The sequence below is a fragment of the Scyliorhinus canicula genome, chromosome 3 (assembly GCF_902713615.1).
Source record: "Scyliorhinus canicula chromosome 3, sScyCan1.1, whole genome shotgun sequence".
NCBI lineage: Eukaryota > Metazoa > Chordata > Chondrichthyes > Carcharhiniformes > Scyliorhinidae > Scyliorhinus > Scyliorhinus canicula.
The window spans coordinates 96,704,006-96,730,712 of NC_052148.1; the positions used below are offsets into that span (position 1 = coordinate 96,704,006).

Below are 26,707 nucleotides of genomic sequence, written 5' to 3' on the forward strand. Positions count from 1 at the left end.
CTGCTTTAGCCGTATCCAGTCCTGAGCAGCCTGTGTGAACATGTTGTAAAATGCAAGTATTCTCATTGGTGCACTGTAAATGGAGACTTGTGATCTATTTGCAGATCAATTGATTTTTCAAGCACCAGAGGTTACAGGAAGACCCTGTTCAGTTGATTTCGCATACAATTTGTACAAATAGTTTCAGGAAATTCAAATGTTAATTTTATTATTGTTGTATGGTTAGTGGTTCACCGTTTAGGTACATGAGTGATTTTGACCATTTGATCATGCTACTAAAACTAATTTTTAAAATAACTTCCTTTCAAGTTTTACTTTAACAGAAAATCGGTTTCTTTTTAACAAGAACCATTGCAGTGGAGTAGATATTTCGGCTCTGAATCTAACACAGATGATTTCAGCCTAAATAATAACGGTCCCAAACAAAATAAGTTTGGATAGTTTCAACCAACTGTGCAACCACAGTACAAAAACGGCAGCCTCCGAGTAGGGCCATTAGAGTCTGTATCATTTTCAGTGTGTGCCTACTACATCATTTTGGGAGTGTTTGATACCAACTGGTAGATTTAATTTCCTATCCATTACATCCTTCCTCGATTAGATCCCCCTCCCCAAAAGGTAGTTGTCATTTTCTGGAATAGAACTGTTGGAGAATGAACAAGGCAGTGGAAAGGTTCTGGATTGACCAGAAATTATTTTGCCAGTTCTTCTCTAAGTTCTCTGCGACTGCAGTTACAACCACTGTTATATTGTCCAGTATTTTGCTTGCAGACAAGCCAAAGAATGAAACATCGTATTTGACTTTTATCCTGTTAGTATGTGATTTAGAAACAGTGGATGGAAGTGATTTATTTCAGAATAATAAAAATCAGATGAAATAATATGCAGCGTTCATTATCTCCCCTCTCTCCAGGATCTCTCGGGTCCTTGCTCTCATTTGCAATATTAGTCGCCAAGGTACATATTTAGCTCCAGATTGTTTTGTAATTGGGTGGAAACTTAGCTTAAAATGTTGTGGCAAAAATTGAGGTTGAGGAACTTTGGAGGATGTGCACATCACCATATTTCAAACTCTCCTGCAAACTTCTTTAGTATTCTGATGTTCAGTAATCTTGACACTGGCTTTTCATGTATTTGTATTAAGCAATTTACAGGTAGTACATTCTGCAATGTTTCATTTGCATCTTGTGCTTTAGATTCTGTGACTGGAACCTAAATTAGGGTACATGTGCTAATGGAAGAGTTAATGGATAAAACAAGATCTGGGTAAATTAATCATTTGTTGATGTTTTACATATGTTTTAACCTGCGCTACTGTTTCTGCCATGACTAGCCTATTGTCTAGACCAGTTGAACTGAAACAACTAGTTTGTTCTGTTCTTGTTATTCACTTGCTCGCTGTTTAAACCTTATGGTGTTGCACAACTTGCCGTTATCACCATTTTCAGCCCAGCTCCACTTAAAAAAAAATAGAAATAGGAGCTTTTGTTCAGTAATTTGTTAAAATCCAAGTTACTGTTGAACCATAGAATCCCGACAGTGCAAAAGGATGTTATTCGGCCCAGCTAGTCTATACTGACCCTCTGAAAGAGCACCCTGTCCCTGTAGCGCCACCTAAACTGCACATCTTTGGACTTTGGGAGGAAACCCACGCAGATACTGGGAGAATGAGCAAACTCCACACAGTCACCCAATGCTGGAATTGAGCCCGGGTCCCTTGCGCTGTGATACAGCAGTGGTGACCACTGTGCTGCCCCAATGCTTAAAATGCTTTACTGGGATGCAGTTCTGCACTATTGTCAGTTTTGAAACACCTAGGTGTTTGACATTTGAGCTGAACTGTCAACTAAACCCTGCTTTAAACTGACAATTTGTACACAAATATCATTTTTTTGGGACTTTTAGCTACAATATCTTTTTAATATAATTTACACTGAGGCAATTGCTTGAACTGTTAAGAATTGAAATAAATATTCTGATGGATATTGGCAGCTGACAGCCTTGTGTTGGAAATACAATATACATCAACAATGTGGCTGATCCGGGACCTGTTTGTGACCAACGAACAAGCAGAAGAATAGCCAGGTAGCCATAAATCAGGGGAGAGTAGCCAAAGAAAGGCGAACCACAGGAGAAGGGGCAGGGGAAGAGGGAAGAAATGGATCAATAGAGGGGAACCAGAGAGGTGGGGGGGGGGGGGGGGGGGGGGGGGGAGAGGCAAAGGAATGATAGACGGAAGGAGGGCACGGGTAACGATAACAGACTTGGCAAATACAGAAACAGAGAGCAAGGAAAATAGGGGCGAAAGACTGGACGAATGACCAAAGAGGAGGTGAATGCGAGACAACAACGGCAACGAAAACCGTCCGGGAGAAGCAAGTAACAACACCAGATCCATTCTTGTATTGCCCTCTCTGTATTGGGCATAACTAACGTAAGGGTTTCTGCGGCACCCAAATGTGTATGTGTGTTATATATTTATTTGTATTATTCGGTGTACATAACTGTAAATATACTTTGTTCAAAAACCCAATAAAAAAACAAAATGTGGCTGAGTTGAGGAATTAGATTTTTGCCACTCTGGTGATTTACCTTCAATGGGATTTATATTTGCTCTTCCAGTAAGATGTTGGAAGAGCAATTATCAGTTGTGGTCTGACCAGAACCTTATACAGCCACAGACATACATCCCTGCTCTTGTATTCTAGCCCTCTAGACATGAATGCTAACATTGCGTTTGCCTTCCTAACTGTTGACTGAACCTGCACGCTAACCTTAAGAGAATCTTGAACTAGACTTTGTGCTTCTTATTTCTTAAGCCTTTTTCCATTCAGAAAATAGTCTGTGCCTAAATTCGTCCTTCCAAAGTGCATAACCTCACACTTTTCCACATTGTATTCCATCTGCCATGTCTTTGCCCACTCTTCTAGCCTGTCCAAATCCTTCTGCAGCAACCCTGCTTCCTCAATACTACCTGTCCCTCTGCATATCTTTGTATCATCTGCAAACTTGACAACAGTGCCCTCAGTTCCTCCTTCCAGATTGTTAATGTTTGTTGTGAAAAGTTGTGGTCCCAATACCGACCCCTGGGCACACCACTGATCACCTGCTACCACCCTGAAAAAGACCTCGTTATCCCCACAATCTGCCTTCTGCCAGTCATCCAATCCTCTATCCATGCCAGTATTGCATCCTTAACACCATGGGCTCTTAACCTATTTAACGGCCTCCTATATGGCACCTCGTCAAAGGCCTTCTGGAAATTTAAATAAATCACGTCCTCTGGTTCTCCTTTGTCTAACTTCCTTGCTACTTCCTCAAAGAACTCGAACAGATTTGGCAGACATGATCTCCCCTTGATGAAGCCGTGCTGACTCAGTCCTATTTTATCATGCGCTTTCAAGTACTCCACAATCACCTTTTAATAATGGACTCTAAAATCTTACCAGTGACCAAAGTCAGGCTGACCGACCTATAATTTCCTGTCTACTGCCCCCCCCCCCACCCCCACCCCCCCCCCCCCCCACCCCCACCCCCCCCCCCACCCCCACCCCCCCCCCCCCCCCCCCACCCCCACCCCCACCCACCCCCCCCCACCCACCCCCCTTTATCCACCCTCGGACCTTTCAGTTTCCCCAGAATCTTCTCCATAATGATGGCCTCTATGCTCACCTCTGCCCCCTGGTTCTCCTGAAGTTCTGGTATCCCACTGGTGTCCTCCACTGTGAAGACTGATGCAGAGTAACTATTCTGTTCCTTTGCCATTTCTTTTTTTCCTATTATTACTTCTCCAGCCATTTTCCAGTGGTCCATTGTCTATTCTTGCCTCACACTTACCTTTTTATTTATTGAAAAAAACTTTTGCTATCTTTTACATTACTGTCTAGCTTACACTCAGATACCATGTTTCATCTTCTCCCCACCCACCCGTATGTCTTTTTATATTGTTCTCTGCTTGCTTTTAAAGGCCTCCCAATCCTCTAGCTTCCCACTAATCCTTCACCTTAAGTTCCCTAATCAAGTCTGCAGCACGGTAGCATTGTGGATAGCACAATCACTTCACAGCTCCAAGGTCCCAGGTTCGATTCCGGCTTGGGTCACTGTCTGTGCGGAGTCTGCACATCCTCCCCGTGTGTGCGTGAATTTCCTCCGGGTGCTCCGGTTTCCTCCCACAGTCCAAAGATGTGCAGGTTAGGTGGATTGGCCATGATAAATTGCCCTTAGTGTCCAAAATTGCCCTTATTGTTGGGTGAGGTTACTGGGTTATGGGGATAGGGTGAAGGTGTTAACCTTGGGTAGGGTGCTCTTTCCAGGAGCCGGTGCAGACTCGATGGGCCAAATGGCCTCCTTCTGCACTGTAAATTCTATGATCTAATTACTTGTAATTAATCAGTTTTATGAGATTAGCTGTTTTCTTAGCTTGAGTCATGGTCGGTGAATGTACGTTTTTCTAAATTTCAAAGTTTAGATTTCAGTTACTTGTTACAAAGAGAGAAATGTTAATTTTCTTGTGCTCCTGGTTGTAAACCATACCCTACATATCAAGTATAATCAATATCAAGTATAACCAATTTTACAATTCAAGTTCATGATAAAGCAGTAATGGCTCATAGTTTTATCTCCATTTCCAAAGCCTTCTTATGAAGTCTATATGGCAGGAAGTCTTACAATTACACCTGTGAGCCTAATCCGAGGAATTGCTGAACATAATTTCTTGGGAGACGGGCAGTTAAAAATGAACATAAAGGAGAAGACTAGGTTAGAATAACTTGGTTTTCTAGAAGCTGGTTATATTAAAAGAAAGACATTTAGCTGAGCCTCCACTGAAATGAGAGCAAGGATTCAAATAGTCTGGAATTGAGGTCCTGATTGGATAAATATTGTGTTCGACTTGTGGAACTTAAATTATTACAGGACAAATATTTCACCTTCTATAATTTAATAGATTAATTAATTGATTCTTGATTATCCCTTGCAATGGACAGCAGGGTTTTTCAAACTGTTATGTCGTGACCCGATGGCGGGGCGTGATGAGGGTCGGGAAACAATTCGTTTTTATAGGTTGAGAATGCCAGTCAAAACTGTTGGCAGCTGCAGTATCTTGCCTTTCTCCATTTGATAGGGTGATTAGCTTTCCGATTTCACATTCGGGAAGTTTTTCAGAATGGAGATCTGTAACTAGTGGTGTTCCACAGGGATCAGTGCTAGGGCCACTGATTGTAATCTATATTCACATCCTGGAGGAAAGCGTAGGTGGTCTGATTAGAAAGTTTGCAGATGACACTAAGTTAGGTAGATACTAAGATGGGTGGCACATTAGCACAGTGGTTAGCACTGTTTCTTCACAGCACCAGGGTCCCAGATTGCTTGGGTCACTATCTGCACGGAGTCTGCACATTCTCCCCATGTCTGCATGGGTTTCCTCCCACAAGGTGAATTGGACATTCCGACTTCTCACTCAGTGTACCGAAACAGGCGCTGCACTGTGGCGACGAGGGAATTTTCACAGTAACTTCATTGCAGAGTTAATGTAAGCCTACTTGTGACAATAATAAAGATTATTATTATTATTATTAGATGGAGTTGCAGATAGTGAAGGGGACTGTCAGAGAATGCAGCAGAATATAGATTGGAGAGTTGGGCAAAGAAATGGCAGGTGGCGTTCATCCTGACAAATGTGAGGTGATGCATTTTGGAAGATCAAATTCAGGTATGAATTATACAGTAAATGACAGAACCGTTGGGAGAATTGACATAGGGATCTGGGTGTTCACGTTCCACAAAAAGTGGCATTGCAGGTGGATACAATGGTCAGGAAGGCATGCTTGCCTTTGTCGGCAGGGGCATTGAGTACAAGAGTTGGCATGTCATGTCACAGTTGTATAAAAATTCATTTGGGTTATATGTGGTATAAAACTTTAGTTAGGCCACATTTGGAATATTGCGTGCAGTTCTGGTTGCCAAACTACCAGAAGGATGTGGCTGCTTTGGAGAGAGTGCAAAGAAGGTTTACCAGGATGTTGCCTGGTCTGGAGGGTGTCTGAAGAGCTGTTGAATAAATTCTGTTTTTGTTGGAAAGACGGAGGCTGAAGGGAGACCTGATTGAGGTCTACAAAATTACGAGAGGTATAGTCAGAAGCTTTTTCCCAGGGTGAAAACTCAATTACAAGGGGGCACAAGTTCAAGGTGAGAGGGGGAAGGTTTTTAGGGAGGATGTACGGGGAACGTTTTTCACACAGGATGGTGGGTGCCTGTAACGCGTTGCCAGTGGAGGTGGTGGAGGAAGGTACTATTGCAGTGCTTCCCAAAGTATTTTCCAATGTGACCCTAGTAAAACTTAACATGACCCCAGATGCCAACAAACAAAATTGCATCGTAATATTCAGTCTATAATTGTGCATTTATATGTAAATATGAAAATCCATTAATCTACTTCATACATATATGATTTTCAGTCTAGCTCTCCATGATGGTAATCTCTGCAAAGGCCCACTCCTCCTTCTGGCCCAAGATTGGCTGTGCATGTTTCCTGCTGCACATTTGGCTCCTATAAAGATGGTGGCCTTTTAATCTGGTCCTGTCATTTGAATAGCTGCACAGCTGGTGACATGTTCAGTTCAAATGTAGGACCGGTAGCTTTACTTGGGCGTTGCGGCCTAAATGATGTTTACAAAGCCTCTGATCCCTGCTAGGTGTGATCCCTGCTAGGTGTATCGCTCTCCCTCCCCCAGACCTCATACACTGAGAGGAGTGGGGCAGGGCCAAATGCCAATTGAGCCTCTGGTACTTGCCACAGGTTTGGCTGAAGGGGAGCTCCTGATCCCAGTGGACAATGAGACTGCTCATTCTGGTCAGTTACTAGGTTGTGGTTGGTGTTTGCAGTCAACCAGGTGGTGAGTCGTGGAGAGGTGGGGCTGTCATCAGTTTGGAGACTGATCCAGTAGGGACTACAGGATTTCAGATGAGAGGGAAGATGGGCATGCATAAGAGAGAGAAAGAAAAGAGAGAGCGGTTTTAGGTCCTTTGTCAAGGGGAAAGCATCTTTAGCTTTCAGCCAGTGGTGTTCTTTGAAGAGGATATTTTCCCTGAGGATATAAGGAGATTCAATAACACAGGAAGCCTCTTGAGCTGTTGTTCTCAACATTCCAGAAATAATTCTCACTGTTTCCCGGAGGTGGATTTGTAATACATTTTGTGTGGTGGTTCCTGACCCAGGTTGAGCAGCATACTGTGGGCAGACCTTGCAATTTAAGCAGTGCATACATGGGTCTGCTGTCCCAGGTGGTACCTGTCAGATTCCGCATGACATGCTCGTCTGGACCTTGGCTCTGGTGCTCTGGAAATGTTTTTCGTAGCTCGTTGTGTAACAAGATATTTTATTTTTGGCTTTTGGTTGTGGCTGAGTGGCAGCCACAGAGCTGGGCTTTTAAGTTCTTCCCTAGCTTTTGCGTTCAGGTGGAAGGCTGCAATCACAATCTTGGGCACTGTTTGGTCATAATCTTCATTTTATAAAGTAGGCTTTCGGAGAACATGATCTTCAAGAGAGCATTTTCTCAATTTCCTGAAGTTTTTTTGCCTGGAAAGCCAGGGCCAAGTCATCATGTGCAAAGGGCCAATCATTTTGTGGGATGGGAGGTCACTGTTTATATGTTAGAACCGGTGTGAGGCCTGATCCTTGTGGAAACCTGTTATTGGTCTTGTGTGCGCAGCTGATTTGATCAAAACACACAAACTGTCGGTTGCCAATCATTGAGTTGATTAGTTGCTGGGTTTTCACACACGTGATTTTGAAGAGTTTTAGTAGCATTCCTGTGCACCACACTGGCAAAGGTACAGGATAAAGTCAGTCGACAAAGGCAGTTCCTGACTGCAAGGTTTTCTGCGATCCATATTTAGCAAATTGTGGAATATCACATCCACAGTGGCACAGCTTTGCAGAATTGCAGGAAGTGGTCAGGATAAATTCTTGTGCCGAAGCCACTCAAATTGCTTTTAACCTTTTCTATAATGTAAGTTTTGATCTATTGCAGTTGGCCACTAATTGTGGGTCATTGTATTATACATTTCTCATTATTGATTTTCACTTCAATGAGTAATTGCATTGTGATTTGTAATTGTCTGGCTGCCAAAGTTGATGCAAGCTGGGAATTGCCAACTTTTATGTAAAAGATATGCTCTCTCTACTCTGCATCTACCCCACACAATACAAGTGGAGCTTAGTTTGCTGGGCCCTGGAGAAATGGTCTGCATGAAAAGGTTCGAGCAGACAGGTGGTGCCACACATGATCCCTTGCATCAGTATCACGTAAAGTCCTGGGACCTTTGCCAGTTCACTTCCACAGCTAAAAGTTCTGTTGTTTCTAACATCAGACCTATTGGCACCAAAGCTTGAGAAAGAGCCTCTCGGGTTAGATTGAACAAACAATCTTGTTGTGTAATTGTACTAGTCAAGTTTTTTGTCTCTTTCCTATTTTCCTGGAGCCAAGCTATTCTTTCCAATCAACAGGCCCACATAATCCATTTTTCCAGGCAAGACTGGAGGTGAATTTGGATCTCTTGCTAGTTTTCCCTACAGTCCAATTTAGGTGTCAAACCTTTACAAAAATTTGGACTATTTTTTCCAATGCCTGAAGCGGCCTAATGATCTTTCCTTAAATGTTCCGTCACTTATAATGTGAAACCAAGAGGAGCAAGGTCTTGAAGCAGCATTGTACAGGCCAGTGCCAGCATCGTGGTACAAACTTTTTGTACCCAATTCTTTTTTTCCAATTAATGGGCAATTTAGCGTGGCCAATCCACCTACCCTGCACATCTTTGGGTTGTGGGTGTGAAACCTACGCAAACACTGGGTGAATGTGAAAACTCCACATGGATAGTGACCCAGAGACGGGATCAAACCTGGGACCTCGGCGGATGAGGCAGCAGTGCTAACCAGTGCACCACCATGCTGCACACGTGGCACAAACCCAAAGAAATATAGTACAGTAGAAACTAAATTAACAAAATGAGAAATGATGGTACCTGTGTTCCCTGGATGGGCATTTTCTAAAAACAAAAGTGTGGGAATCCAAAAACCTAGCCTAAGTAAGGATTCATTATGTTCTGCAACCAAGTGTGACTCAGCATTAACTTCTGCCAACATTGTACTGAAACAAAACAAAACTGTGGGTGTGGCATTGTGAGTGAACCAACATTTGGCAAAAGCAATTGGCTGCTAACGTGCCCGAGTTTGTCTGTGTACAATGATTGCACTTCAAAAGTAATCTATTAGTATGTCTTGAAAGATGGAGCATGACATTTCTAAAATGGATTGGACTTGCTTCTGAAGTCAGATTTTTGCCTTGATGGGAAAAGTATACTTATTTTTGCACTGCCTTCCACTTTACTGCGTCATCATGCGGTCTTTGCAGAATTACAGATAGCTACGATTATTGTGTTGCATTTGGAAGGTGCATGGGAACTCGTGACTTGACTTGGCTAACCTCAATCATTAAGCTGTTAACAATATTTAAACATTTAAGGGGTGATCAAAGATGTACTTCTTACCTAAGGGCTTCTTCCCCTTGTATCTCTCCTTGGAGAGAGAATCTGGGGGCTCTAGCCACAACAGACTTCCCCAATTCTGCTGCTCCTTGAGTCATTGTAAACTTTGGCTGCTCTTTCTCTCATCCTTTACCACCACTCCTACTCCCGCCCTGCATTCCCAAGACTGAGTACTTGCTGACTCCCATCTAAACTTCCCTGTGGAAATCGGCTGGCAAGGAACCAAGCCATTCTGAAAGCAGTCAAGATATTTGCCAAAGGAAGAGCAAAGCATTCATTTTTGTTTTAAAGAAATAGATCAGCTTTTAAAAAATCTTGATTTGCAATTTTGGCTGTTGACCTTCTCCATCAGTGGCTCCATCGTATGTTTACATACAAAACTGAATCCAATGATTTCAAAAGGACATGCCTGTTTGTATAAGACCTCATCTGGAATACTGCATCCGGTTCTGGGGACCATACGCGAGGAAGGATGAGAAGGCCTAGGGAGAGAGAGTACTGAGGGAATTCACAAGAATAATTCCAGAGATACAGAACTGTGGCTATGAGGATAGGTTGGAGAGGGTTTGGGCTCTTTTCCTTGGAGAACAGAAGACTGAGAGGAGACTTGATAGAATTATTATTCTAGATCCTGCGGGGTATGGGCAGAGAAATAATAAGAAACTGTTTCCACTCGAGCGTCAAGAACTCAAGAGGGCACAGATTCAATATAATTGGCAAAAGGAGTAGACGTGATGAGAAAAACCTTAGGGTGGTTGGAGTCTGTAACAAACTTCCCGAGAGGGCGGTGGAGGCAGGTTCAATTGAGGCATTCAAAAGAGAATTGGATTGCTCTCTGAAACATGTGCAGGGTTACGGGGATAAGGCGGAGTGAGATGAGGTAAAATGCTCTTTCAGCGAGCCAATGCACTCGATGGGCTGAATGGCCTCCTCCTGCAGCCAATTTAAAGGTTCTGTGACGAGAACTAGCACGTACGATTAATCCAGCTGTCCAGAGTGGAATCAATCTGACTTTTTTTTTCCAAAAGAACTATCCAATTGACGGTGATTTTTAAAAAAAATTATCGTTGGTCTAAAATGTTGACCATTTAATGAATGAAGTTGCACTGGCGCCAGTACCACTCGTATCTATAACTGACATCAAAATGGACATTAAGAAAATTAGATGTCCAGAGTCAGTTGGTAGACAGAACTTGAATATTGCTGAAAAATTATTTTATTGAAGGTTTTTGTTTTCAAGTCAACATTGATACTGTTTGAGAAGAAAGTGTTGATTGGTTAGCATTTGGACTCTCGTAGAGGCGTTGCCATGGAGAGTGCTCCAAACGTAAAGATAATACTCAAATGAAACATTGTCCCATGGTCAAGCAAGTGCTTAGATTGGTAATTTATGCCATGCCCTACATTGCTTGGTTTTGGAGCTGCACAAATTCTTCCATTTTTTTATTCTATTTAATTTCATGCCGTTGTATTGTTTCAGTACAGGACAATAGATAAACAGTACCCTTTTGAGACCCGTCTGCACAGTAAACCTGTCTGAAGTGGTTTGGCAATGCAATTAACAACACCATTCAACATGTAAAAAAAACTCCCAACTAAAGGAGTTTGTTCTTGCGCATGATTTCAGTTTTTGATGTGCCTTCATCCCAAGTCAAGTTGGAAGAGATATATTTTCTGAGTTCAAATCCTCTACTCTCAACTATCCTGTCACAAGCCAACATGCACAAAGATTCTGAATTGTTCAAAATGTGTTTAGCTGATCTAGTGCATGCATTTATGGGGTTACAAACTAATTTTCAAATGCAACCTGATATCTTAAAGCATTGCCAGGCCTCAAGACTAACAAAGACATGCACAACAACAAACCTGACAAAGGGGCCGCAATGGCCATCCTTAACGAGCATGACAAAATGTACTCTATTTGTAATGATGGATCCAACTTGGTATTGAACCTGCTGCTCAACAAAGCCTTGGTTGAAAGTAAGCTTAAAAAATGTTTGCTGGACTTGTGCAAGAGTGATGAGTTGCCACATGATATACATGAGGATTTGTCCTTGTGCGTTGGCAGTCTTTTTTTTGGCCACTGTTGCAAATCAACATGTGCTCTCTTTCTCCAACCCCTGCACCTGCCTCTTGTTGGAGGGGCATCAAAACTGACAGTTTACCATCCTGTACCAACATGATGTTTAGTTGTAGGGATTGTCTCAACCAACCACTCTTGACTTGAGGAAATTATTAGTAAACATGGAGTATGTAAGAACTGCAGAAATTGTGCAAAACAAATCAAAACGAACTTGCATTATCAGTACAGCAACATGAGGCTAATCTTGCATCAGCCCAAGGCACTTCCTGTTTATCAAAAAAAAGTTTTGTGTTTGAGCTAATACATCTGTTGAATCAAAAATACTTGGGGCAGGCAGTGTCAGTGGGCAGCGATAAGTGTTTTAACTCTGAACAGTGGTTGTTTAATTCAACATTGTTCTACATTAAATATAACATTATAATTCCAGTAAACTGTTGTGGCAAGAACAAAACAAGTTGTTTTTACCTCCATCATTGATCATTAATCATTGAAGTATTCAGACTAGAGAGCCTGGAAAATTGCCGAAACAACAAACAAATGTTTTCTGTCTAGGCCTAAAACAGTGCAAGAAATATGAATCCAAGGCTTTTATGTACATAAAAGTTATGCATATTTTTTCTTTTTGTCTTCACATTTCCTAAATAAAAGATTTTGTCTCTTCCCTTACTAGACGAATAAACTTGGGTTACGGGCAATATTAATCCTTCATTCTAGATGAACTGGTTTTGAGTCTTTAGTACAGACTGCCTTTGTCTGACTGATTAACTTAAAAAATAATTTTGGTTAGTTCAGTTCAAAATTACTGTGCCACCTCATGCACTGCTAAAATATGATTAAAATATGTTTAAATGGAGCAAATGATCTATTTTGCAATGTTAACTTTGTGTATATGTTAAGAGTTCTTGACAATTTGCCATTACTGTGATTGGCTTGTATTAGAATTTGTTGAAAACAAGATTTGGCTTGTTGGTGTTAGGAGGCAACTAATAATTATTGGACCTGTACACACTAATTAATGGAATAAGTGTAAAGATTCTAGATGTTTCTAATGGTGACTGGAATACGCTTCAGTTACAATTTGGTAATCAACTGCATGTAGTTTTGAAGTTCTATTAAAGCTTTTTCTCAACACTAAACCTCCCTATTGAGGTCAAGGTAACACGGGCTAGCCTGTATATGTAGTTGAGTTCCTTGGCCTGGTATCAGTCAGAAGAGCTGGCAATCTTGCCATGCTATAGTATTAATTTGGCAATGTTGTTTCCAGCAACTTTGATTAACATAAATAACCAATTAAACTAAATCAAATGAACTGAGGGATAAATTTAAAGGGACAGTCCCATGGGATGAACTGAGGGATAAATTAGAGGGACAGTCCATGGGAAACTGCCTTAAACAAAAAGCGAATCATAAATGTTTCCAAATTGATTTTCTTTGGCCCAGTCTTTGCTACCCAAATAATGATTAATAATAGCATGCAATTGAATTTAATGTGTAACTCTCCTATCAATCTGTGATGATGGCCCTGTTTGTTTGCTCGGAACAGTTTCATGAAATTCCTGCATTTGTGCTTTAATTTCCCGTTCAGATTGGTCACCAATGAGGGACTGAAACTTCACCTCAATTCCTTTTTTAAATGATATGTTCCAGCATTGCACTCAAACCACTTAAGCTAGTGATTTATTCACTCAGTTACCAATTGAAACTTTGGAGTCTCACGGAGTCTCACTGAGTTTAACAGTCATCTTAGTCCTGGGGCATCACTGCAGGAAATCCTCAGGGTAGTGTCCTAGGCCCAACCATATTCAGCTGCTTCATCAATGACCTTCCTTCCAACATAAGGCCAGATGTGGGGATGTTCACTGACGATTACACATTTCAGCAGCATTCACGACTGATGTTGAAACGGTCCACGTGCAAATGCAGCAAGACCTGGAAAAATCCTGGTGTGGACTGACAAGTGGCAAGTAACATTCGCGCCACACAAATGCCAGGCAATGACCATCTCCAATGAGTGAGAATCGAATCATCGCACCTTGACTTTCAATGACATTACCATCACTGATTCCCCACTATCAATAATCTGGTGGTTACCATTGACCAGAAACTGAACTGGACTAGCCATATAAATACTGTGGCTAGGAATCCTGTGGTGAAGTAACTCTCTTCCTGTCTCCACAAAGTCTGTCCATCACTTACAAGACACAAGAGTGCGATGCAATACTCTCTTGCCTGAATGAGCGCAGCTCCAACAACACTAAGAAGCTCAACACCAACCGGGACAAAGAAGCCCACTTGATTGGCATCACATCCACAAACATTCACTCCCTGCATCACCGATGCACAGTAGCAGCCCTGTGTACCATCTACAAGATGCACGGCAGGAACTCACCAAGGCTTCTTCGGCAGCACCTTCCAAAACCACGACTGCTACCATCTAGAAGGAAAAGAGCAGCAGATACCTGGGAACACCACTATCAGTAGGTTACCCTCCAAGCCACTCGTGCTGGTTTGAAATTTATCACCAGTGCTGGGTCAAAGTCCTGGAACTCCCTCCCAAATAGCACTGGGTGTCACCACATGGATTGCAGCAGTTCAAGAAGTCTCTCAAACCAATCTTTTTTCATCTTCATTACTTTCTGTATCTGAATTGACTAATTAATTCTGTCATTCTGCGTTGTTCCATTATCTGGTTGCACTTCAATAACTTCTCAATCGCAATTGTTACAGTGCAGGCTAAGGCCATTCAGTCCATGTCTGCACTCACTCTCCAAATGAACAATTTACCTAGTGTCATTGCCCTGCCTTCTCCTGTAACCCTTTCAGATAATGATCCAGTACACTTTTGGATGCCTTGATTGAACCTGCCTCTACAACACTCGAGCAATGTTTACCAGACCCTCGCCAGCTGCGTGAAATGTTTTAACTTGTTCGCCTTTGCTTCTCTTTCCATTTACTGGAGGTCTGTATCCCCTCATTCTTGAATCTTTCATAAGTGGAAGCAGTTTCTCCCTACCTGCCATGTTCAGACCCGTACGATTTTGAATACTTCAATCAAATATCCTCTCTCATTCCCAAGAACTCGCAGGGCAAAACAATTTTTGCACTAAACAATTTTTGCACTAAAAGGTGAGGGAAGCGTTTGTCTCACTGGGCAGACGCAGAAATCCCTGCTCTAGCAAATTCTGGCTTCTTGTCTTTTTGAAATGTTTTGGTACCTATTCTGAAGGCAGCATTACTGCCTTATTTAACTTTTCAGTTAGCACAAGTTTCAACTCTAGCAGCAACACTAAAGGAAATGGAGCTCAAGGACACTTTTGCTAAGAATTTTGTGCTGATGCATTCACAATGACAAAAAAAAACTTTCAAATTTTTCAAACTCTTGTCAGGTTTCCTGACTTGGAGCTATATTTCCATTCCTTCACTGTCACTCAAACTCCCGACATCACATGGACTGACTGCAACGATGAAGGCAGTTCACCACCATCTTGAGGGCAAATAGGAATGGGCAATATCTTGTCATCTGTGCTCGTGTGCCATGAATGCATAAATTATAAAATAGTATAGAAATCGTAGTCCGTACGGAAGCCTATACAAGAAATGTGGATTAAGAATTCCTTTGGGCATGCTCCCTATAATTTTAGACTCCATTTAGTTGAGCAGGCAGCATGCCTGCTTTGAGGAATTCCTCTGCTGAGTAAAATAGTACTGATGTGTACACTCTTCTGTGTTTATCCAGGCCAGGTCATCATAATCCCACGCAGCACCTGCAGCATTGAGGATGACTCATCCAATTTTATTAAAGCATTTCTGTAGATAATTCTTGTGGGTGTACGGTGAAAGATATCAATGTGCCAAGTATCTAGCAGTAACTTGTGACCATTTTTAGGTGTTGAAAGTCCATCCCCATTCCTGAAGTATTGAACGTTCTGCCCAGTTATTGTCCATACAGAATTTTTTAATCGTATGAAATTTCCAAAATTGGCATGTTTGCCTCAGTGAATTTATACAGATTGGCTTTAAGTCATGTCAACCATATTTATGAAATCTTGCTGTTTAATTAATTTGAGGCTTAAGGATAAGCTTTATTATCCCTGCAAGCGATTACTTGAAGTTTGAAAGCTAGCAAATCAAATGGCACATAACTGTCAGAATGTGCCGAGTGCTTAACGTGTGCTTCATGTTGTAACAGAATAGTCTTTTAGACTTTCTTTGTGAATGTTGGATGCGTGATATTAAGTGGTGTTTTATGTGGCCAGTCTCTGTCTCGCCACACACTCTGCCTCTTTTCTTTGTTGTTGCTTATTTTAGTCACCGCAATGGTTTGGAGTGATCTCAGATTGCTTAGCATGCTACTGTATAGATGACTGACTCGGGATTGTATGGGAAATAAGCCTAAAGTTATAATCAATTGATTACAGAAATAATTTGCTAATCTACCCCGTGGACAGCATTTCTAAATGTTTGTAGGAAGCTTTTTTCTAGTGATTAGATAATGCCAAGCTTTCAATTTGTCCACCTTTTTTGAAACACTGAAACCCAGTTCATAATTAACTTTCTCACTGCGTTCCCTGCAGTGCATTATTAGTGGTCCTGTGTAAATCTGCAGAAAATTTTATTGAGTGCAAGTGATGTTGTACTGTTTAAAAATGCTTTGAGTTTTGCATGTATTTTATTATACAAAAATAAACTTTATTTGCTTTTGGGGTTTATTTGATTACAATATATTCAGAATGAGTAGGCTTTACTGTGGGGAAGTAAATACCTATTAATGAAGTGAATCGTGATGTGTACTGAGTTCACATTGTAAGACCTAATGTGTATTGTCGCACCTTGACTAGAATAAAAAGAGCTTTGTTCCTTGGCAGATTGGAATGGAGTTTAATATTGAGTGATGCAGGTTACTGTTGCTTCTCCAGCACTCTTATCCGAGGCTGCACCGTGTAAGCCATAGTATTTATTTTCTGACAGCTTAAATAACTGCAAATAATAATCCTCCACATTAACCTCTAGTGAACTGGATGAAAGAGCATTTTGTAATCTAATTTAAGCATTCTTTAAGCATTCTTAATGACATGTTAATTCTGTGTCTATTTTCTATAATGTGTTGTTTGTTGCAGGCAGTAGCAAAAGAGCAGTGGTGATATCCAGTGAAATCCTACAAGTTCTATGGCAGGCTTGACCTGCCAAAATCTGTTCTCGAGCCAGCATCTTGTGCCAGTATTGTGGCACTGATTTACGGTTAGTTAGCTACATTGGATGGGCCGTATTGTCCACATTGCTGACACAAGACTCCCTAAGTTCTCTTCTGAGGTTCATCACACCAGGAGAGACGAGGAAACATTTCTGGGACCACCCCAAAGCCTCTCAAAAGAAATGTAACTTCCCCATCAAACTCTGGGAATCTCTTCTTGAGACCACCCAAACCAGAGAAGCATCCATGAAGGTGTCAACCATTTTGAGCATCTTCGACGGGTTCAGGTGGAGATTAAAAGAAAACTGCATTCAAAAATCTGAGCATCCCACCCACCTGCCTCATCAATCACTACCTGCCCCGCTGTGGACTTTTATATCACCTGAGGACCCACAACCCCCAGAGTGGAAGAAGTCATCCTCACCTGAGGGACTACCATAAGATATAGAAGCAGAAGTAGGCTATTTGGCCCATTGAGTCTGCTCTGCCATTCAATGAGATCATGACTGATTTAACGTGATCCTCAAATCCACTTTCCTGCCGTATCCCCATAACCGTTGACTAACAAGTCCCAACCTTGAACATACTCATAAACCCAGCCTCTACAGCCAACGGCGATTTAAAAATTGCACACATCCACTTCCCTCTGAGAGAAGAAATTCCTCCTCGTATCTGTCTTATGTCCTCTCACCATAGATTCTCCCATTTAAATGTTGGCCAAGCCAGCGATGCCAAGATCCCATGAATGATTTTTTTAAAAAAATGTGCACAGATATGGCACATAAGGAAACAATCTCTCAAGCCCTCTGAGAATCCTATATCTCAATAAGGTTGCCTCTCATTCTTCTAAGCTCCAAATGAGTACAGGCCCAATCTACTCAACCTCTCCTCATGAGAAAATGCATCCATATCTGGTGAACCTTCTCTAGACTGTCTCTAATGACCAATTTTTCATTTGATAAGGAGACCAAAACTGCTCACTACCTAAATAGGAGAGTTGTTGGTATTTAGCAAATGTGTCTTTGCATTTAAAAGGGCCATCGTAGGAAAGGTTAATCTTCAACACAATTTTCTGATCCAATAAACTTGACATAATAATAATCTTTATTGTCACAAGAAGGCTTGCATTAACACTGCAATGAAGTTACTGTGAAAATTTTCTGATCCAGTAAACTTGACATAATAATCTTTATTGTCACAAGAAGGCTTACATTAACACTGCAATGAAGTTACTGTGAAAAGCCCCGAGTCGCCACATTCCGGCACCTGTTCGGGTACACAGAGGGAGAATTCAGGTTGTCCAAATTACCTAACAGCATGTATTTTGGGACTTGTGGGAGGAAACCCATGCAGACACTGGGAGAACGTGCAGACTCGGGGAGAACGTGCAGACTCCGTGACCCAAGCCCAGAGTCAACCTGGGACCCTGTCGCCGTGAAACAGCAGTGCTAACCATTGTACTACCATGCCGCATGAAACATGAAGGGCAATATTGTGTGGCTGAAGAGTTTAAGCAGGAATAAGGTGCTGTCTGAATATCTAAAACTACACTGAACCTAATTTTATTTTTTTAAAGTTCAGCTGGGAAAATGTTTATGGCTGTACAACTACACATTAAAAATAGTTGAATTCTGATTTCAGATTTTTAATACAAAAAATTGCTTTATCCAATTATCTAAAATAAATGTAAACAATACACAGTAAGAACTCTGGCCTCTTAAATTTGAATTAGAATCTCTATAGTAAAGGAGGCCATTTGGCCCATTAAGTTTGCACCAAACCTCTGAAAGAGCATCTGTAACCCCGTGTAACCTGCACGTCTTTGGACTGTGGGAGGAAACCCACGCAGACACAGGGAGAACGTGCAAACTCCACACAGTCACCCAAAGCCAAAATTGAACCTGGGTCCCTTGAGCTGTTAGGCAGCAGTGCCACCTTAGTGAATTCAAAGTATCTGCATTGATGCAAACATAGTTAAATAAGTTTTGATTTCACTGTTGCCATGTTTGACTCAGTTGGATGTGGCTTGTTCATTCATTAGTATAAATTTAGGTTATAGGTTGTGGTGGGAAAGAAGAGAGATTCCTATCATGGAAAACAAAATACTTGTTAAAAATGTTTATTATAGTGACTATACTTTGCAGCAAGGGCCCATCCCAATATTAACCAAGCAATTGACCAAGCACTTTAATGATGTGCAAACAATAACTGATCACGATCGCTTGCCGACCTGATCATGGCCAAAATTGGCATAACCTTTAAATCTGCCAATGTAATACAAGGGATTGATAAATCAGCCAAGCTCTTTTAAATGGAAGCAAAATACTGTGGATACTGCCAGAAAATGATAGAAACACAGGTCAGGTGGAGAGAGAAACAAAATTGGATGCAAGCAGGAGTGTTGTATTTTGCTCGGAAGATGTAATTTTAGCATTTGAGTGAAAGGAGAGGTAGTATAGACTAAATGGTACAATCTGAAAAGAGGGTGGAGGGATAGAGTTGTATGTACAGAAATCTTTGACGGTGATGGGCATGTTAAGACAAGTTGAAACATTTTTACAATGCTTGTTTTTAGAGTGATAGAATACATAAAGAAGTTGCGCCAAACCTTTAGAAAGTACTGGCTAAGCCTTAGTTGGAGTATTTTTTAAAAAAGTTTAGAGTACCCAATTATTTTTTCAAATTCAGGGGTAATTTAGTGTAGCCAATCCACCTAACCTGCACATCTTTGGGTTGTGGGGGTGAAACCCACGCAGGGAGTGACCCAGGGCCGAGAATCGAACCCAGGTTGTCAGCGCTGTGAGCAGCAGTGCTAACCACTGTGCCACCCTTAGTTGGAGTATTATGTTGAATTCTGGATGCTATAGTTTGCAAAGGATGAGAAGGTTTTGAGGATACTGAAGAGATTTGAGGATGGTACCAGGGATATTCAGTGATTTAAACAGGCATTCTTGGAGCAGAGAAGGTGAAGATATTTGATTGAGGTGTTCGATGTCACATAACAGTTTACAAAGAGGAAATAAACAATAAATTGTTTCTGGTAGCAGCAGGGCTAGTAACCTGTAAGACATGGGATTAAGGTGAGGTCGCAAACCTGATGAAAAAATGTTTTGTATAGAGAATTGTGATCTGGAATGCACTGCTGAAAAGATGAAGTAACGTTCAAAGAGGAATTGGATGATACTTGTGAAATCCAGGACTATGTTACTAGAACAAAGAAATGGAACAAATTGGATAGCTCTACCAAAGCTCCACTAAAGCCACCAGTGGTGGGCAGCATGGTGGTTAGCATAAATGCTTCACAGCTCCAGGTTCCCAGGTTCGATTCCCGGCTGGGCCACTGTCTGTGCGGAGTCTGCACGTCCTCCCCCTGTATGCGTGGGTTTCCTCCGGGTGCTCTGGTTTCCTCCCACAGCCCAAAGATGTGCGGGCTAGGTGGATTGGCCATGCTAAATTGCCCTTAGTGTCCTAAAAAATAAGGTTAATGTGGGGTGGGGTGGGGGGGGGGGGGGGGTTGCTGGTATAGGGTGGATGCGTTAGGGTGATCATTGCTCGGCACAACATCGAGGGCTGAAGGGCCTGTTCTGTGCTGTACTGTTCTATGGTGGAGCAATCAAAATTTGGATTGTTTTCAAGGCCAGAATTGGATGAGCTCAGATATTTTAGTAGTGTAAGACCAGAGGTGGGTGGGGGTTGGCCATGGAGGGATTTGAAAGCTAGGATGCACAGGGTAGCAATGTGTGCCGTCTGCAAGATGCATTGCAACAACGCACCAAGACTCCTTCCAAATCCTTGACCTAGACCTCCAAGCCATGCACCGCCCTGACTTGGAGATATATCACCGTTCCTTCACTGTCGCTGGATCCAAATCCTAGAACCCCTTTCCTGACAGCACTGTGGGTGTTCGTACAACACCCATGGACTGTGGTTTAAGCAGCCAGCTCACTACTTATTACTTTCTCGAGGACCATTAGAGATGGGCAATCAATGTTGTCCAAGCCAACGATGCGAAGATCTCATGAATAAAATGTGCACCAATATGGCATAAGGGATGAACCACAAAGGTGCAAGTTCAGAGCAGCAACCTGAGGAATATACCTGCATGATTAGCCTAAAATTATAATACCATTGGTATTAAATGCTAGGCTCTCTTCATAGACGTGAAATACATTTTTATTATAATGGCTGTTTATTTTTTCATTTATTTGCAGTGGGTAAAGAAAACAATTTGTGTTTCCAAGAAACAAGTCAAAAAATATATTTACATTACCAGGGGGAAATCTACAACTTAATTCCAAATTATTTCACTGTAGATTTGCTTGAAAGTCTTTACCACCCACTCTGTATCTTTCTGCCTCCAGCTTTGCAACAGTGTAACCTCTGATTGTAATTGTACCTTGGAAGATTTTCTGAAGATTTGTTTTTTAAAAACTGGGCAACTCACTATTTCCTGGTTTGAAGTTTTGTGGATGCAGTGGTTTCTATTTTGTGGATGCAGTGGGTTCATTGAACTTCAATAGCCAAACAGTTATTATGTAGTGTTAGAAACCATGTACACACTTGTGTATGAATGCAAAATGTTATTTTGATAATGGTTAAAAATGTATTGGAACAGAGCGCTTTTGTCATGCAAGGGGGTTATAGCTGGGTCCTTACTAGTTTTTTTTTAAAAACTACATTTTCATTCCAGTTAACCAGTGAAGCCTAAAAGTTCGAGAGAGATTGGTCGCTGCCGGTAGAACATTCTTTGACCTGGTGGGGTAAACATCATGGCAAGGGAAGATATGGTTAGGTCGGTGCAAAATTGGAAGCAAATTGGGCAGGCAAAAGAAAAAAAGAGGAAGATTATTTAAAAGATGAACACTTGCCCTGAAGCTCCTTAATCTAACGAATGCTCTGTATTCACCCTTGTAGCTTGTCACTGGTCATTTGCCTGAAGCTTTTTTTTTCAAATTCTTCGACTACAAAAGATGGTGTTTTTTAAGGTTTCAGGTGTGCAAATGATTAATGCACCCTTGTGTACTTGCACATCTAACATTTGAGCTTTTCTGACTTGATGGATAAGGCACTACCTATTTGAACTGCAATATGAGGAGCATTGTTCTTTTTCCAAGTTGCCAAATGCAGAATGTAACTAGGGCTGATTTTAAATTGACTCCAGGACAGTTTTCTGGTTTGAGATATTGGCTCTTGAATGTGTTTAAACAAGTACTTATAAATCCCAGCAGAACAGATGTGTTTCAGTTTACAAACCACAGTGAAAATTATTCAAAGGTTTTTCTTCATTTGGAATGTTATGTTTTGGCCTACCCACTGTTAAAGATTTTGAGACCATGAAAATGACAGTGTGGATTCACTAAGATGATAACTGAATGGGATATACAACAGAGGCACAAATGTTCAGTCCAGCTGGCATATGCCATTACTGCCTGCTCCCAATCCCATTCATCACATCCCATCCTGTTACAGAATGGGTAACACCCGTTAGTTCATAAGGTTTATCAGTAATTTAAAAAAATATATTTTTATTCTCATTTTTCACATTTTCTCCCAAATGTACACCCACTAACAATAATCAGTAACAAATATGTCAATCCCCATATCAATAACAACGATCCCATTCTCCCATCAAACCCCAAACATTAGCCGCATGTTCACATAAACAAATGACAGAAAGGAATTGGGGATCACCATAGCCGCCATTAACACATACAGCCCCACACACCCCAAATAATGTTTGATGATATCAAGTTCTTGAAAGTGCATAATGAATAATGCCCTTGAATTGTAGAACCTTCCCCTCGGTTCAAACTTGCTCTCCAATGAATCAGGATCCGCCTTCAAGCGATCAACGAGATGAAGGCTACAACATCTGCCTCCACTCCCGTTTCCAATCCTGGCTGGTCTGACACCCCGAATGTGGCCTCCTGGGGGCCCGTGTTCAGTTTCACGTGCACCACGACCAAAACATATGAATGTGATTAGCCCCCTGTTCACACACATCATCTACTCTTTCAAAGAATCAGCTCGTCCTCGTCCTTGTGAGGTGTGCTCTGTATACCACCTTCAGCTGTATCAGCCCCAACCTCGCGCACGAGGTGGAGGTGTTCACTCTCCGGAGCACCTCGCACCAGAACCCCTCCTCCATATCCTCTCCCAACTCTTCCTCCCACTTGCTTTGATCCCTTCCAGTGGTGCCTTCTCCTCTTCCAAAATAGCTCCGTAAACTGCTGACACTACCCCCTTCTCCAGTCCCCCTGTCGTCAGCACCTCCTCCAGCAATGTGGAGGCCAGCTCCATCGGGAAGCTCTGTATTTCCTTTCTGGCAAAATCTCGAACCTGCATGTATCTAAACATTTCCCCCTGCTCCAGCCCACACTTCGCTTCCAGCTCCTTCAAACCAACCCCCAAGAAACAAATCTTTGTGTCTTAATCCCCTTCTCCTCCCATTTCCGAAAAATTCTATCTCACTTCCCTGACTCTAATCTGTGATTCATCCGAATCGGCGTTTCCCTTGACCCTGCCCCTAACCTGATGTGCTAGCGAAACTGCCTCCAAATTCTCAATGAAGCTATTATTACTGGACTCCGAGTATTTCCCCAGGGCCATCGGGAGCGGCGCTGTTGCTAGTGTTTTTAATCCCGACCTCCTGCACAAACTGTCCTCCATTCTGACCCACTGGGAATCAACCCCTCTGACCCAGCTCCGCACCTTCTCCACATTCGCTGCCCAGTAATAATACATCAGGTTCGGAAGACCCAAACCCCCTGCCTGCCTTCCCCTCTGTAGCAGCACCTTTCTAACTCTGGCCACCTTCCCTCCCCATATGAACGAAGTAATCTTTCCCTCAATCTCTCCGAAAAAAGCCTCTGGCAGGAAAATCGGCAGGCATTGAAAAATAAACAGATCACGGCATCACGTTCATTTTAACCACCTGTACCTGACACGTCAGTGACGGAGGGAGACCATTACACCGTGCCAGATCAGTTTTCACTCTTCCCACCAAACTAAAAATGTTGTACCTGCGGAGCCCCCCCAACCCCCGGGCAACCTGCACCCCCAGGTACCTCTCTGCAATTGCACTTGCTCTGCCTCACTCATCCATTCAGTAGTGAGTAATAATGCAGCAATAATCCTAATAAGACACCTTTTGCCATTAAATTAAACTGCCCCAGCTCCATTAGTCTTTAAAATGGACTCCTCCCAGCTGTGGCAATAAAAGAGAACCATAACAGGAAGCCAACTGAGAGGAAATATGAACATGATGAATTGAGAACAGGAGTAGGCCACTTGGACCCTCAAGCTTGCTCCGCTATTCAATTTGATCATGGTCGGTGTGATTGCAACCTCAAATACAAGTTCCTGCCTACCCCCAATAACCTTTGACCCCCTTGCTTATCAAGAATTTATCTATCTCTCCCTTAACTTACAACATGAGGTTAAAGTCCAACAGGTTTGTTTCAAACATTATCTTTCAGAGCACTGCTCCTTCCTCGGGTGAATCCAGAGCAGCGCTCCGAAAGCTATTGTTTGAAACAAACCTGTTGGGCTTTAACCTGGTGTTGTAAGACTTATTGTGCAACTAACCTATAATTGAATCCCCCAATATTTTTGTATTCTCTGCAATTGCACTTGCTCTGCCTCACTCATCCATTCCAACTGGTACCCAGTTCAACGGCGGCATCGCCACATATTAAAAGAAAATGTTCAAAGTCTCTGCAGCCTTTTGAAGAAGAGTTTTGACGACATTAAACCCGTGGAGGAAAATAAGATCCTCATCTGTCTTAAATGAGCGACCCAGATGCTAGATTAGTCTCTGCCCAAAGGTCGGTCCTGCAAGTCGCAGCAAAATTGCTATGGGTAGGATGAGGAGGTAGGCCCTGAGTCTACCTCACTCCGCGGAAAAGGGATTTAAGTCTGCTCTTTTGGCATAAGCAAGATTATTAATACGTGATATACTTGAGATCTAGTTTAAGGATTTTATAAATAGCACTCAGCAGTTCACTGTTTGGCAAGAAACGGAACAGAATCTTGGTATGGATAAAGTTTGTAAACTTTATCTGAAAAGGTGGGACCTATCCTTTTTATTTAAGCAATGTTGCAATAAAAGTTTGGGTGGTTTGTTTTTCATATTTCTGGCATAAGGTTATAAGAAATGAACCTATAGTATAACTGGAGGATAAAATACATCACTTGATTTTACCCTGAGCATAAAATTCTGCTGAAGTAGATATACACATTCCCATGAAGATTTTGTCCTGTATCTGATGCATTGCTGTGTTGTTTTTTTCTTCATAAAGGTTCCATGCTTCATTCAGCATGTTGTAGTTATCAATTGTTTAAATGCACTGCCCTCGGCTAGTTATATTGTAAGCTACAAGAATGCAAGAATTAGGAGCCGGAGTAGTCCATTTTAGCCCTGAAGCATGCTGCACCATTTGATAAGATCATAGCTGATCTGATTGTGACTGGAAATCTACTTTTCTATCTTAGCCTCAATAACTCTTCCCATGTTGATCAAAAATTGAACTCTGCCTGGTTTTGACTATATGTTAGTTTATTTGTGATGCATTTATTGGAATATATTTTCTGGGGGCTTCCAACTTTAAAAATTTTTTTCATGGGATGTAGGTGTTGCTAAACAGGCCAGCATTTGTTGCCCATCCTTGGTTACCTTGAACCAAGTGGCTTGCTAGACCATTTGAGGGCAGTTCAGCATTAACCACATCGTTGTTGTTGTTCTGGCCTCTGTGATGCCAGGTAAGGACATTCATGAGTGAGATGGATTTTTACAACAATCAATAATAGTTGTTATGGTCAACGTTTCTATTTAATATAAATTTAAATTCTACCAACTGCATGATGGGATTTGAACTCTGATCCAGACAGCATTAGTCTGGATTTCTGGATTACTAGTCTAGTGACCGTACCACTATGCTACCATCTCTCCCCTCCTAAGTAAGTGTCAAACAAGTTTACAGCAGGACAACACTGGACTGTTGTAAAACGTCTGAACATTCTGTAATTGGTCTGTGGTCTATTGATCTCTCCTTATGAGGCAACAGCAGGCTAGGAGGGCAAATGCAGGCAATTATAATTTTATAGTTTGAAGAATTTGTTGGACAATTCATGGTCTTTCTCCCTGTACATGTTCAACTGGTTTATTTTGCTTTTAAAATGGTTATGGAATGAATTTGTATGACTGCAGTTGAATTTTTTGCATTCAGGCACTTGTTTGTTCAAGTTCCAGTGATCATGTCTTCTGGCAACCACAAACTTGAGAGTCTGTTTGCATTTGAAACGTGTTTAGATCATAGAACGGTGCAGGCTATCCTGCCACACCTTGGGATTTGCTATGATTTGTTAGGCTCATGGTACAATAGAAACTGCAACTATATGAAGGAAGACCGAATTAATAAAACAGCATGACTAATATTTTAAAATGGTGAATACATTTTGTTTGTCATTTTTTCATATCTTTTTTTGTTATTTTTCTTCAGTCGCGATGTTGAAAATAAGGAGACACTCAGGGGGTTACCAAAAATGGATGATCGCCCAGAGGAGCGCATGATCAGGGAAAAGCTCAAGGTGACATGCATGCCAGCCTGGAAACATGAATGGCTAGAAAGAAGAAACCGACGAGGACCTGTTGTAAGTACAATTAGAAATAACCTAAAAGTTACACATTTTGGAGCACCAGTTCAAGCAGAACTCCTTTCTCAAGTCCATACCTTTGACAAATGTATGCCCTTTTTTATACCTGATTTTTATGTACTGAGATGCACTTTCACAGACATTATGAACACAAACAAGATTTGTTAATGAGAATTGTTCAGCTACATTGCGGGGGCAAGTTGCAGCCATGTGTAACCTTAGAGAGCTCCATCCCC

The 26,707-nt window shown here is 41.7% G+C and overlaps 1 protein-coding gene across 1 annotated transcript in view; it reads left to right on the plus strand.

Moving 5' to 3' along the window:
- The window catches only part of map3k1 (mitogen-activated protein kinase kinase kinase 1, E3 ubiquitin protein ligase), a 96,497-nt gene that overhangs the window by 23,345 nt on the left and 46,445 nt on the right, over nucleotides 1-26,707 (plus strand). The window contains 1 exon segment of the mRNA XM_038792961.1: nucleotides 26,318-26,468. Coding sequence (XP_038648889.1) covers nucleotides 26,318-26,468 — 151 coding nt within the window.